At 44.4% G+C, this 13,965-nt stretch overlaps 1 protein-coding gene across 2 annotated transcripts; it reads right to left on the bottom strand.

The window, feature by feature from the left end:
* Positions 1 to 1,029: 1,029 nt before the first annotated feature.
* mrtfba (myocardin related transcription factor Ba) lies at positions 1,030 to 13,962 on the bottom strand. 2 transcript variants are annotated; one of them, XM_085903787.1, is made up of 17 exons: positions 13,788 to 13,962; positions 11,082 to 11,154; positions 9,808 to 10,026; positions 8,215 to 8,280; positions 8,000 to 8,055; positions 7,841 to 7,916; positions 7,564 to 7,725; positions 7,322 to 7,485; positions 7,097 to 7,240; positions 6,787 to 7,031; positions 6,484 to 6,649; positions 5,381 to 6,415; positions 5,037 to 5,147; positions 4,804 to 4,950; positions 4,597 to 4,731; positions 4,425 to 4,485; positions 1,030 to 4,264 (listed from the first exon to the last, which is right to left on the bottom strand). In XM_085903787.1, exons 3-17 carry the CDS (start codon positions 9,956 to 9,958, stop codon positions 3,771 to 3,773), a joined length of 3,213 nt encoding a protein of 1,070 aa, XP_085759913.1. In that variant the 5' UTR covers positions 9,959 to 10,026; positions 11,082 to 11,154; positions 13,788 to 13,962; the 3' UTR covers positions 1,030 to 3,770. The 2 variants fall into 2 exon arrangements, with proteins under 2 accessions (XP_085759913.1, XP_085759912.1); XM_085903786.1 differs by having other exon boundaries at positions 5,037 to 5,159; positions 13,788 to 13,961.
* Positions 13,963 to 13,965: the final 3 nt, after the last annotated feature.

Here is a 13,965-nt window from a genome sequence, read left to right on the forward strand (position 1 = left end):
CGTATTTATTTGATCCAGTTTATGTGATTATATTCTAAACTAAACAGATGTACAGTAAAGTACTCATATGTTTAGGTTCTAATAACCATATTGTAACTGAATCGAAAGGACATTTATATTAAAGAAACAGCAATGATGAAAAAAATGAAATGGACATGTTCATTTTACGCCGAGTTACATACAAGTGAATGGGGGCACTGCCATCTTGCGGTAGCTTGGCGTCATTACATGAACTGCTTCATAAAGCATGAACCGCAGCCTTACACTATTTAAACGTTAGCTCAAAGTCTGCTTCGTGTGGGACTCGAACCATACTCTCACAATCACCGGGTCAAGTTAAAAGCCATTCAGCCATTTTACCAGCGAAACGCCGTCTTTTATTTTTTTGGGTAGTGGAGAGTACATATGGGACGTCTGGTGAAAGGGAAAAATGGACATGTTCATTTTACGCTGGGTTACATACAAGTGAATGGGGGCACTGCCATCTAATATTCCGATATCGACCAGTAGTGGCTTGGCGATCGACTGGTGTAATGACGCGACGCTACCGCAAGATGGCAGTGCCCCCATTCACTTGTATGTAACCCAGCGTAAAATGAACATGTCCATTTTGCCTTTTTCCCGTGATCGACCAGTAGTGGCTTGGCGATCGACTGGTGTAATGACGTCAAGCTACCGCAAGATGGCAGTGCCCCCATTCACTTGTATGTAACTCAGCGTAAAATGAACATGTCCATTTTGCCTTTTTCCCGCGATCGACCAGTAATGGCTTGGCGATCGACTGGTGTAATGACACCGTGCTACCGCAAGATGGCAGTGCCCCCATACATTTCGAAGTGTACGGTAGCCGAAAAAGCTCAATTCAAGTCACACAAAAGCGCCTCTTTGATTACCTTTTTTTTTTTTTTTCAACATTGACCTTGTACTCACAGGATCAAGGGTCTTACATGTACACAAATGTAGAATTTGGGTATTTGTGAGGTGTTTCTCATAGTCAAATGCAACAGAAACTCTCAGATGAACCTTTGATAGTAGTACATCAATTTTTTATTATCACATATAAGGCGTACAACCTTTTTCTCATATTTACAAAATAGAGAGCCCGTGGATGTCACACATGTATAAAAATATGCATTACATCTATATCAATATGTACATCATGTGCAAAACGTATGGCATACAAACAAGAATGGGAAAAGGGAGACTGGAAGCTTCCATGAAAGGATCGGCTGCACAAGGGCCAGAAGCTCACTTGTGCTTAATTTACCAGCCCAGAATAGTTTAATTGTAGCTTGAAAATTACCATGGTAATGAAGTGTGCAGTCTGTAAGAGGGCGCTTTTAGACTTCTAATATGAATTAAGATTGAGTGTTAATGCATGAGTCTGCATTCAAGTACAGTACAATAAATCAAGGAGAGTAGCTGTCATAACAAGAGTAACGTTACCAGTACAACTGCAGCCGAGAGGTCCGATATGACAAAAGATTTAATAAAAAAAAAAAAAAAAAACGCACACAAGACTGGCTTTACAAAGGCGATTTAAAAAAAAAAAAAAAAAAAAAAAGGATTATAAATTTTAATCAACCTGAACCACGTGATAAATTGAAAAAAAAAATTGATAATATATCCCAATGCCCTTTTGGCCACAAAAATTGACACTTTAAAGCAAACCGATGTCAAATCTAGAATATAATACAAAAAAAAAAAAAAAGAAACTAGTCTCAAAGGATTTTAAACTTAGCAATTTGGAGAAAAAGCTCAAGTTGGCTTAGGACTGCAGAACAAGTAGACCTCCAGCAAAACTGTGCTCCTACAAAAGTGAAGTTTGGCTCAGTTATTGTTAGCTTTTGTGCACGTACATCTCATCACTGTGCTGTACTGAGAAGAAACATGATTAGGTCTATTAGGCAATAAAATTGATTTACATTGGTTCAAATGACAAATTCAAGACTTATGTGGCACTTTTTGTTGACACATTATTGCAGCACCAATAGAAAAAAATTCCGCTTGGACTAGGATTGCAACTATATTTTTCCCAATAATTCATAAACTGTCTATTATTTAGGATAATCCGATTGAAATTTTCCGTGTAAAATAGGACATGGTTTCAAATTTACATTGAAGTACATAAATTGATTCACTTATCGCTTTAATCTATAACACAGAAAAAACGATTGCGAAGCCTAATCAAATGTGTGTTACCTGAAAAATTTATGTAAATATGCCATAAACAATAACATTGGGATTACATCGAAATAAGGTGGTGTAAATCCATCCCAAAACAATTCATAGCCTTTAAATTGTAGGTGATAACCAAAGGTGGCGACGCCCTCTAGTGGTTCAGGACGTAAGTACGGAACAAGTGGTACAAGATGTGTACAAGAAGCACATTCGCACTCATCAAATTCAAGACGTGGACCAGAGATGCAGATAAGAAGTTGACAAAGTTAAAAAACAAAAACAGCAGAGCCCTCCTTTGCCAACCCCTCTAAGGTGGTCCGGACATGTTTGGCCCACATACAGCCAAGAAAACAGTCGTTAGAAGCCTTTTGTTACAGATCATTTGATTGCGCTAGCACATTTAGTTCACGCAACCAGACTGAAGGACGATCATGCGCACAAAGACGAGACGACGACGCACAAAGCACATGCTGCGGCACAATTATCCAACCGTTTGGCTTCTTGATCAGCTGTGTCCTCGTTGTAGAAGACGAGTGGAACCCCGAGCTCAAATGACAGACTGGACCTGAAATTTTGCCTTTTTGTGGGGTGACACCGCAAAAGGGGAGTTTAACTCCAATTCTATTGCAATAACGGTTTCATAATTGATTGTTACCTCAAAATGGACCAAATTCAACCTTGGAGGTTCCACTGTCTACATACTCCTGGAACACGCACGCACGCACGCACGCAGGACAGTTCGATATGGACGTTAACCTCCCCAAATATGACTTACGTGTCACAGCGACTGTGGTTATTTGTTCCCTTTCCCGATTTGTTTGTCACAAAAGCTGCCGGCACAATGAGCAAAATCCATCTTTGTAGAATACATTCAAAATGAAGGGACCCGATAACAGATCTCTGAAGCTGATCAGCCTGGTGAGATGACAATCAACGGTTGATGGTTTCGAAGCAATTGCGGATATGTGGCCTTCACATTAGGGTCGTTTTGAGGCGACCCATGCCGTGCTTCTGTAGTGCATAGCGCGGTCAGAGGAGCGTCCCACGGAGAGCCGTTGGAACGTTCTAGTAGGCTCAATTGTCTTGACCTTTAAGCTGGTTAAGGAGGCGAACAAAAATGTTCAAATGGCTCTCCATGGAGTCCTGCATCCACTTCAGTCAGTTCATCAGCGATGTCATGACGTCACATTTGATGAGTCGGCAATCATGCAGGATGGGATGGATCGGGTTTCATCCTCGCCACAGCTTGAGTGATGGAGTCCGGGAGTGGTCAGTATCACCTGGATTCTTTTGTTTCTGCTGAGGTCACCTTGCCATTGTGTTAGCGTGACCTCATATTTATACAGCAGCCATCACTATCTCTGGATATGATCAGGTCGTGGAGATCATGGCGAGCATCTATGTACAAAAGTCCTTGCTACCAGAATTGACATCATGATTTAAAGCTGTGCCATCTCCTGCCTGGCGTGTCATTCCATGTGAATCAGTGCACTGCATTTACAGTGGTATGGTGCTCTTCTTCTCGTCATCTTTCCATCCTTCCAATCGGGGCTTAGCTACTCCAGCCTAGCTCTTCTCTTATTTATTGGTCAGTCCCAGTGCAGTTGCAGGTCATGCGTGTCCAGGAAGTCCGCCGGGATCCCGAGCGGCGGCGGCATGGTGAGGTCCAGCCATTCCATGTTATCCAGCCCCGGGTCGGACAGACCTATATTGAGCGAGGAAGGGGGAGAGGAGGTGTCGCAAAAAGAAAGGTCGGACGTGTCCATGGGCGAGTAAGGCTGGTGGTCCATCAGCTGTGCCTGCAGCTCCTCCATCAATCCCCGGGTGCGAGGGTCGGATGCCGCCGGCGTGTCGGCCAGCGTCCTTTCCAGGAAGGCCTCCAGCTGGTTATCGGTGGCCAGCGAGGAGAGGTTGGCTAGGCTGGGATCGACGGCCAAGCTCAAGGTTGGAGGAGGAGCCACCTGGATTTGGGGAGGGTGCCTGGAGAGGACGGTGTTGACCGGAAGGGTGGTGATGCTGGCTGTGACCGGGTGAGTCTTGTTGATAGACACTGGAGGCTCATGCTGCATAAATGGAGTGATTTCTAAAGGGTGGTCAGATGGGGCACGAGATCAAAAGAAGAAAACATCATGAACAACAAAGTCGTCTTTGAGTCCCAGCTAGCTCTTGTGAAGTTGAAATTTGCCACACCATAGAAGTTGACCCATAAATGTAAATGAGTAACAGACTCAGTGCCTCCTTACCTCCACTCTGTATAAGAATTTCAAACAAGTCATCCATCTGCTGACTGGTTGCTGTGGCAACCTGCCAAGACAATTATGTTGATTTAGAAGGGACGGGGGTTTAAACACCGGCCAGTGGTTTAATCCCTCAAGGAACGCGTGAATAGTGTGTGCGAGTGGAGGGGGAGCGAACCTGTGACAGATTGTTAACGTGCAGGTTGCGGCTCTGTTTGACAGCATCTTCATAGCGAGGGGGCTCCCGTGTCTTCGGAGGCTGGGAAAGAAAAGGCGCGGGCTGGAGGATGAAGGTCGGCTGTGGAGAGGAGGACTTGACAAAGAAAAACTGCAATGTCAGCACAATCAAATCCTAACAAGTGATGAAGTGTCAAACTGTGGTTACCTTATTGAGTGTCCCGTTAGTGACGTGGTTGGGCGAGGCATGAGGAGAGGCCCTTCTGTCTGGGGAGCTCCCCAGGAAAGACTGACGATTTATCTCAGGCCTCGTATGCGTCTCCATGTCAGTCGTATTGTTGCACATGGTCAAAGTCTGAAAGTATTGTCAAAAACAGAATTTCAGACAGAATAAAAAAAAGAAATCAAATTCTTGCCATGGAGTGGCGTGGCGTGGCTAACCTGCAGCAATGAGTTGTTATTGGCCAACTGCTGGTTAGGAGCCATCTCTATCTTGGTGCTCTGCAGCTGAGGAATGGAGGTCTGGATAAGGCCTGGATTTGAGACAGTGGCCTGAAGGACAGGCTGAAATGAAAGGTGTGTGTGGGGGGGGGGGGGAACCTCATTTAGGTTACTGTAGTGATTCCATGCTAAGAGAGTAGCCTCAAATAAGATTGCGGCTTCCAAAACAAGCAAGCGATCATTGGGTGGATGATGTAACATCATTTTGCGGCTGCAGTGGAAACGAAAACCCAAAATCATTCCAAGATGAGGTGAACTGCGAACACGCTTGATGTCATCCTTACCTGCAGGTTGACAGTGGTGTTCGGCAGCTGGATGCTGGCGGTGTTGTTGGGCAGTGACACCGGGAGCAGGATTTGAGTTCCAGTCTGGCTATTCGTAGTGAGCAGAGTCTGAGGTTGTCCAGATGTGGTTAACAAGGTCTGCGGTTGAGCGAGCACCTGGGACATCCCGCCGGGATGGCTGATGAAAAACTGCGGCAGGGTGGGGGTGGTAGTTTGGGACTGCGTCTTGAGTTTGGGACTTCTCTGGGAATGGCAGAGAAGCTGTGGGCTAGTGTTGACTTGGGTCTGGGTGAGAAAATGATTTTGGGGCTGGAGTTGGATTTGTTTTCCTGAACAAACAGTCACATCCTCCAACTTGACCGCAGTTTGCAGTGGGTTGGTGAGAGTCTGGGAGCCCAGCAGCGAGTTAGGAAGGGAAGTCGGAGAGCCGTTTGTCAAGACCGTTTTCTCTTGCTTTACGGTGTCGTCGTTTGGGATGCTTGATATGGGGCTCAAGGAACACGAAACAGTGGTGAAGTTGGAGGCTGTGGCGGGCGAATCGGTGGTACAGCTGCTCTGACTCCTCTTCTCCACCTCCAGCTGCATCTTGAGCTCCTCCACCAACTTCTGCTCCTGCTCAAGCTTCCTCATCAACTCTTCAATCTGCCGCTCCTTCTCGTGGAGCCTTCTGTCCTTCTCCGGTACGGGCAAGCTAGGGAGAGGTGAGGAGCCGGGCCCTCTTGACACTAACTGTATTTCATGTTGGACTTCTGACATACTGGCATCTTGGTGGAGGGTGAATGGGTCATTAGGAACAGGGGAAACTGGAGGTGTGGCGCTCATGTGCTCAGAAGCTCCCAGCAGGGGTGAATGGACAATGGCAGGGCTGGTAGTGGTCGTCTCCATGGGGATTGTGGTAGTAACAGGTGTGGGAATAGTGTTGGGAGCCGAGGAGCTGGGAAGATCCTGGAAGGGCTTCAGCCTTTCGATCAGATCGGTTTTAGTTCCTGACACAGGGAGGCCACGCAGCTTTAGTTCTAGTTTCAGCTCGGCTACCTAGAAGAGAAATCATGATTAGCTAAGGGTCGCTCTAAATTGGCTCACCGTAAAATGTATCCGAGTACCTTCATCTCCTCCAGGTTGGCAGGCAAGACTCCGGGCTTGCGGTTGGATAATGAGTTGTTCTGCCGGGCCAAAGACATTGGGGGAAGCGGAGGTGCAGTGGGGAGAGAAACCACAATTGAGGCCGGCAGACCGCTGGCATTGCTGCTTTGGCCTTCTGCCACAGGCCTACGCAGAGGGAAAAAAATAACACTTATTGATATCAGAGCAAACGTTATGAATTGGACACCGAAAAAAGAAGAATGAGGGGGGGAAAAAAAAAAAAAAAAAAAGGTTTAAAAGTCTTTTGTTTTTTTTCTACATACTTGAGTGGGGCTGGTAATATAGTTTGATAGTTGTAGTGTTGCTGTTGCTGGCTGAGGATCTGCAGTTGGAGGAACAGCTGCTGTTGTTGCAGAAGTCGGGCATAGGAGGAGTCCATCAGGGTTTCGCTGGGCTCTTGCTTCTGATCTGGTGGAACGTACTGGTGGTACTTCAGCTTTTTCACTCTAGGCTTGGCGTCTTTGCCTTTCTTACGGATCTTCTCAGAAGGTAGTTTGTGTTGGCTTTGCTGTATGTAGATAGCAAAAATGTGCTGTACAGATTTTCACATAAAGAGACCCCGATGACACTTACTTTCACCAATGTCGGGGCAGGTTTGGAGGGAGCGGTTGTAGTGACTGGTTGAGTGTGAGAAATGGCTGGGCGGCTTGTTGGCTGCTCATTCGTAGTGACTGCCCTCATTGAGTCTGTAGTGGCTTGTGTAGCAGCTAGGGGGGACTGATGAATTCAACAGATTCATTTTTAATGTTGGATATTTGGTGGAAAGGCAGCAAACATTGCCATTTCTCTCTCTCTGACCTTCAGCAATGGGACTGAAGGAGGCAGGGCTGACGAGGGAGTTTCTGGGCATTTGCTGTCCACAGGTGAAGGCATTGAGCTCTGAGACTCCTGGCTGGCAGGCTGCTCCGGGGACAAGGCATCACTGCTGTCCTCATCCATGACCTTGGGATAATTCACTTGCCCTATTACCAAGAAACCACGAGAGATGGCAAGTGTCACTGAGCAGCATTAAACCCCTCACAGATTCTTTCCTCTCTCACCTATTATGGCCTCTTTGAGATTAGAATCCACAGGTAAAATGTTCTTCTCCACCAGCTCCATGGGCCCGGGTCTCTGGGCTATTTTTTCATTCAAGTTGTCAGCCAGTCGGGCTCTTTTCAGCCTCATCTGGGTGGCCTGTAGCGATGGTTCGGCTCCGGTCTCTGAAGAAAAACATCGCACATTAGGTATACAAATATGACAGTACCTAAGTGGAGTTGGTTAGGGGGGGAAACTCCCAACTTCCAAACATTGCTATAAAATGTAAACCATACTTGCCTTGCAAGATGTGCATCCTGACCAGTTCTGCTCTCTCTGGACGACTGCGGATCTTATGCTTAAGAAAATTCTCAGTCTGAGGAGGGTTACACAAAAGATAAAAATGTCATGATTTTAAAACACACTTCATTTTCTTTGGTCTAAAATTATTTTTCATACCCTGGCTCTCTCCAAGCTTCGAATCTGCCCATGGAATGCAGCCGGGCTCTTCAGCGCTAAACACAACACATTTTGGTGAAACGTTATTCAGAAAATAATGAACCCCCCCCCTCTAAAATATGTAAATCATCAGCTTTGTCAGTATTAGCTAAGGCCCCCCCCACACACAAACACATTGAGTGATGATGCGCCTACTGACAGGCGCCATTACTCACGTGGCATGATGCCCTGATCCACCAACTGCTCCCGAGTTCGTCTTTGCTGAAGTCTCAACTGCAGCACTGGTTAAGATAAATACAAACACAAGATTAGGGACCAACAAAAAAATGATGCAAATGATTCAACATGAAAAACAAAAGCACAAACTTTAAAGCAAACCAACTGTCAACACCTTATTGTAGTTCTGGGTAATAATGAGAAGACTCACAATCGCCATTTTTGTTCATTCCAACCGATTCAAGAGCTGCTATCTACCACAACTCAAAGCCAAGATGTTCCTTTGTCAGTTATCATCAAAGACGCACTCAAAACAAAACTAATAAAGCTCAGGAATTATTTACAAGGACCACTGCAATGCATGCTGGGAAGTGTGCTACCTCACCTTTGACACAATATATACTTTGGGTATATAAATACACAAAAATACTAAAAGGGGATTCCTGTTTTTAAAACAATACGCATAAATAATTAAATGTGACTCATTTTTGCGCCTTATTTTTTCAGTTAAATGGAGACTTCCTGCCCAGCTTGATCTGGTTTACACTGTGCAATCTAATGAGTCCTCTAGCAAAAATAGACGTGGCGTGTATTTTTAGCAGAATACAACAGAGCAGCTTCATAGGGTGTGTCACAGATAGAACTAGCCACAGTCGCACAACCCCGTTTGCTAACGCTTGCGTCACCGTGACTTGTTGTTGTAAAGTTTGCCTGGCAACTCCAGTCCAGACATCTGCGCTGATACGCTGGAGGGAACATTGATACAGCAACTAATGGGCCATTACGGTTGTTGAGACGTTACACGAGCAAAAACAATGCAATCGAACACGGCACGCAACGCCACATTTGGTTCGAGTGAATCGCAAGACTCTTCCAGTCAAATGTTGTTCAGCTCGACAAACGCATTAACGAGCAGTGACGCAAGTGAGCCGTTTAGGCAGACAATTGCAGTTGGCAGGTCCTTTTGGTGGAATTAGCGCATTTCCTACTTTCAGGCAAAGATCGTTAAACAGCACATCAAATTCAGAGCACTAAACGGGATTTTTTTTTTCTTCCCCTCGATCTATAACACTAGGAGATGTATTGAATCAATAAACAATCAATTATTATGTCCTCAGTCAAACTCCAAGTGACTGTTCTGACTTTCTGCATGCTCAGTGATTTCAGCGGCAGGGATGATGGCGTGCAGATTTATGTTAACGTTGAAGCCAATATTTGAAACGGGGCTCTGCGGTTGGCCAAACGCTACAGACGGAAAGTATGAAGTGTGTGTGTGTGTTCTCTCTCACTGGAGGGGAAATGACAAAAGCCCATATGATGAGTGGGCACTTGGACAGTTGACATTCCCGCATTAACTTTTCCACCGCCAACTTTGCACCGGGGGCTCTCCTGCAGACTTCAGCAAATGTTGGCTTTTCTGCGTGTATTTATTTTAAGAATAGCAGCTAATATCTTTGGACAGAGTGAAGAGGAGGGGGGGGGGGGAACTCACCAAAGTGACAAGTAAATTACTGAATACGACTTTTGCCTGCACTCTTTCAGCTTCTTGGCCCACTTAATGATCGTGTCCAGAAGTAGGTTAGTAACCTCACCGTTTTTGCGTTCATTGAGTGGCGGCAGGTTCTGGGTGGGCTGCAGTGACAACTCCTCCATCTCATGCGTCACTGCTTCACTCTGAGGACTGGGCACCAGCGGACACATGCCTTCTACTCTGAGGAGCCCCTGGGAAGCTTGAGGCTCCATCCTGAGTCAGGAGAGAACTTGACGATGTTTGAGCAAGCGCCGTTCTTTAGGTTGAGTGAGGTTATGACCTGTTAGAAACCAAAGATAAGGGAAAAGAATCAATTGTCTAGCTAAGAATCATACTCATGTTTGTATGACGACTTGTGGCAAAATGCTGAGGGTGGCATTTCATTTCAGCCATTTGGAAGAGCTCAATCCAAACCCAAATGATTTATTAAAGTGAGTCAGGAAGGCCATTGCAGTGAATCACCATTGTCTATGAGGAACAATGTCTGTTTGCGTATGAACGACAGTGCTCAGACGGGTTTCATAATCTGGAATATGACGACATAATAGTGGTGGTTTCAAACGGAGGGAACGGAAACATTTCGGGGAGTAAAACAAGCCGCTTAAGCTTCCCAACAGGCGTTTAATAAGCAGATGACGTTTAAAACACCAATGCCATTCATCTCTCCAGCAGCAACATGGTTTTTCATTCCAGGACCTCTAAGAACGAACTTTCCCGATGTTACTTTTGGCTATGTTGACGTGGACTCTGTCATTTCACCCTGTAGGTCTAGAAGTACAACAAGAATATGGGAGAGAAAAAAAACATTGTCTTCCTACAGTGGAAAAATACTTCAGGATTTGTAAAAAGGAACAAATATTTTCGAGCAATTACACAAATGAGCTCCAAGATAATAATAATAATAATAATGTAAATACTAGATAAGCAATATGTTCAATGACTAATCCAATGACGTACTATTTTGCTCCTAATTCTGGAAATACTTGTGCTCCAATTATGGCCCAATGGCTTGGTTTGCTTTTCTTCCTCACTGACATCTTGGTGCATGTGTGGATACAGCTCAGATGAAGAGTGTAGCATGCTCAATATAACGTTGTATTTCCCCCCTCAAGGGGACCAGAAGGCTTGTTGTCCTTCTATTTACAGCCAGCAAGTATTTCCAAGAGTCGTGTTTATTTGCTCGTGGTGTCACTTTCACAGACTGTGGGTGGGTGGGTGGTTGGTTGAGTAGGCAACAAACAAACAGGAATAAAAATCAATAACTCGCCACACCCTTAAGGATGATTTTTCATTTTTAATAACCACATTATTGCTGTTATGGCTTTCAGTACCTACCTTAAAAAGAAGGGGACAGCAAGGGAAGGGGATCCAAAGCTTCTTTCCCTAATGTTAGGCTGTGGAGTCACACCTGATGATGAGACATGTATCAGGACAGATAGCAGACACGAATTTCAAGAGATTTACAAATGTCCCTGCTTAAGGATTCCTAAACCGAACAAATCTGTAAAGAAACCGAAATGGAATAAAACAAATGCAAAGCTTTTGGATGAGAGAACGATAAAAGGATGGTTGATGAGCACCACTTCAAGATGACTGAATGAAGCGAGCTCAAGTTCAAGGATGCGGAGAAGGACAAAAGGAAGCTAGCAGGTTGCTCGGAACAAAGCCGGCGGTTGTATGAAACGGAATACTAGAGAGCCACACTGCAGTCTGAGGGGAGAGATTCTCAGAATACAAAAATGGCTTTTCAGCAAATGTTTATTGCTCTCTGCGACAGCTACAAAATTTCAGAGGGAAGAGGAAAGATATGGCGTTGGAAATGGAAAAACAACTGGAGGAAAAAAAAAAAAAAAAAAAAAAACAAGTTAGTGAGAGAATGCAAGCCACATAGCTGTCGCGGCTAACAAGTGCCAGAGAAGAGTAAACATTGTAACAACACAGGCAGCATTAAATGTATGTGCGGTATTCGTTTTCAAACTTCTATGTCGTTCATTAGATGCAATTAATGAATTCATTCCATCGACTGACTTCAAAATAGGCATTCCAAATGGAAACATGGCTTTACAGAGTCTGGACTGACTTTTTTTTTTTTTTTTTTTAATTTATGATGAAGACAACACTAGTGACTTTCCATCCTTAATGAAAACAACACCATCTCGAATGGAACAACGTTTTGGATGTCAACCAATAAAATACTTCAAATTCTAAAGTCTATTTTGAACAAACCAAACAAATGTGTCGCTTAACCATCATTTGGGGAATACAAAGTTCAGTATCCCACAGTCTTACTGCAACAACAAGAGGTCAAAAGTTTTTTGTTTTTTTTTAACAAATAGCAATGGCCACGTCAACTCCCACTGATAATGTACTAAAAAAACTGTTCACACACATAAAAAGTGACAAAAGTACTTGTTGGTCTGGTTGGGACGTCTTGATCTCATTCAAATCAGTTGTGTTTTATCATTCAACCATCTTCACTATTTTAGAACGTATTGTAAACAATGCTATCTTGAATTTTACAGTATATTTCTAAACTCTAAACTCACACACAGATTACACACACGCATGATAATCCCACCCGTGCCAGACTCAGTGGAATTTGCAGTTTGAGGGCCCTAAATAGACTAGATCTGGTCCAAGAAAAACGTCTGCCTTTATCCAGAGATAAGACCAGCGATGATGTCATCACTTGGATTCATCAAGCAGAGGCCTGCTCTTTTCTCACAGTCACCCGCACGTGCGTATCCGCTTCCTTCCTGGCTGCCTTTGTGTTCTGAAAATGGTAGCTAAGGGAATGGACAAAGGACAAAAAAACATGACCCGATTCCACAAAACTTTCGGGAAAGTACATCACACACACCGGAATGAGGACATCTCGAGATAGCTCAGCATAGCCGAGCTGGAGTTCAACTCTAACCGTATCAAGACTGCAATTTGTCAACGTCAATGTTACAGACAGTGGAATGAAAATGTAAACCATAATTATTAGGTAGGTAGCGGTCCAGGCTAGCTGCAATAAATGTTGTGACTTGTCAGCAAGGGGAGAGTATTTTTTTTTTCGTTTTCACATTACATGGCAACAAACAGCGAGTGGCTCGTTTAGTATGACGTCGACATTTGTCAATCATTTGGTAAAATGTGTTTCACGACTGTGACGAACAAAGCGAGTAGCACGGAACAGAAAATGTGTGATTTCATAATAAGGGTGTTAAGTTATTCATCAAACGTTACAGCGGCTTATTAACATCCATAAGCCGATTTCCTGTAAATTCATACTGCGCTCGGAGGTTGGGCAGGGATAATGACTTTGCCATCGACCCATATGCTCGCATGATATTTAAATTGATGCACGCTTTTCAACATGTGGCTGCCACAGCCTGCCAGTATGTAGGACTCAAGAGTCTGGATTTGCTGAGGCATCACCTCACTTCTACACAAAAAAATTAAAGGGTGATGACATCATGTGGTCAGGCAGATCTTGTTCTGTCTCATTTGCAAGACTTCAGGGAACATAACAGTCACAGTCAAGATGTTTTTGGTGAGACCCGGTACATATAAGAATATTGCCACCAAAAATGCAAATCCAAGCTTCCATCCATTTTTACTGGGAATATAACACACGTGTCACGTGTATATTCATCTTTTAAAGACATTCGTCACAAAAAAAAAACCGTGAAAATAAACAGCTAATGACAGAGGGCTGCAACTCTACGTGACATGCATGTGAAATTGTGAATGGCATCCCTTTAGGCAGTGTTTTTGTAAAGGAGAAGGCCGGTGGGTGTGGGGCGCAGCGGTCACTTTCAATCTGACAGGTGAGTGACTTCCCCACAGTAACAAATACTTATCACTCTCATTTCAAAGACTGGAAATAAATATAAATATTCAATGCTCACGCTGTTTTGATGTGTGGACCCAATCAATAGTTATGTCGCTGTCTCCATGAGCATATCTCGCTCGCTTTACATTTTGGGCTCGTTAGCGCGTTCCAACGAGCTAACATGCTAAAAACAAGGCGCCGCCATGACGAGCAGAACTTACCTATTCGACGACACCGGAAAGTCCAAAGTGTCCGACTTGGCGTTCATGGTGATATAATCGTTGGTGCTAGTCTTGGGTAATGTTTTGCTCTCCTCCTGCAATGAGATTGAAGTTTATTTGGCGGAGTAAAATGGCTGCGACTGCTCCGTGGGGTGCTGATGCGGAGTGACGTCATGAC

This window comes from Syngnathus leptorhynchus, chromosome 22 (genome assembly GCF_054491065.1).
Source record: "Syngnathus leptorhynchus isolate UIUO chromosome 22, UIUO_Slep, whole genome shotgun sequence".
NCBI lineage: Eukaryota > Metazoa > Chordata > Actinopteri > Syngnathiformes > Syngnathidae > Syngnathus > Syngnathus leptorhynchus.

Bases quoted from the DNA above. Each gene is read 5' to 3' on its own strand.
- mrtfba (XM_085903786.1), bottom strand. From the start codon at position 9,958: ATGGAGCCTCAAGCTTCCCAGGGGCTCCTCAGAGTAGAAGGCATGTGT. The intron at 7,486-7,563 runs GTGAGAGAGGAA...TCTTGGTAATAG, and splicing joins TCTCAAAGAGGCCATAATAG to GGCAAGTGAATTATCCCAAG. The intron at 7,032-7,096 runs GTAAGTGTCATC...ATCTACATACAG, and splicing joins CTGCCCCGACATTGGTGAAA to CAAAGCCAACACAAACTACC.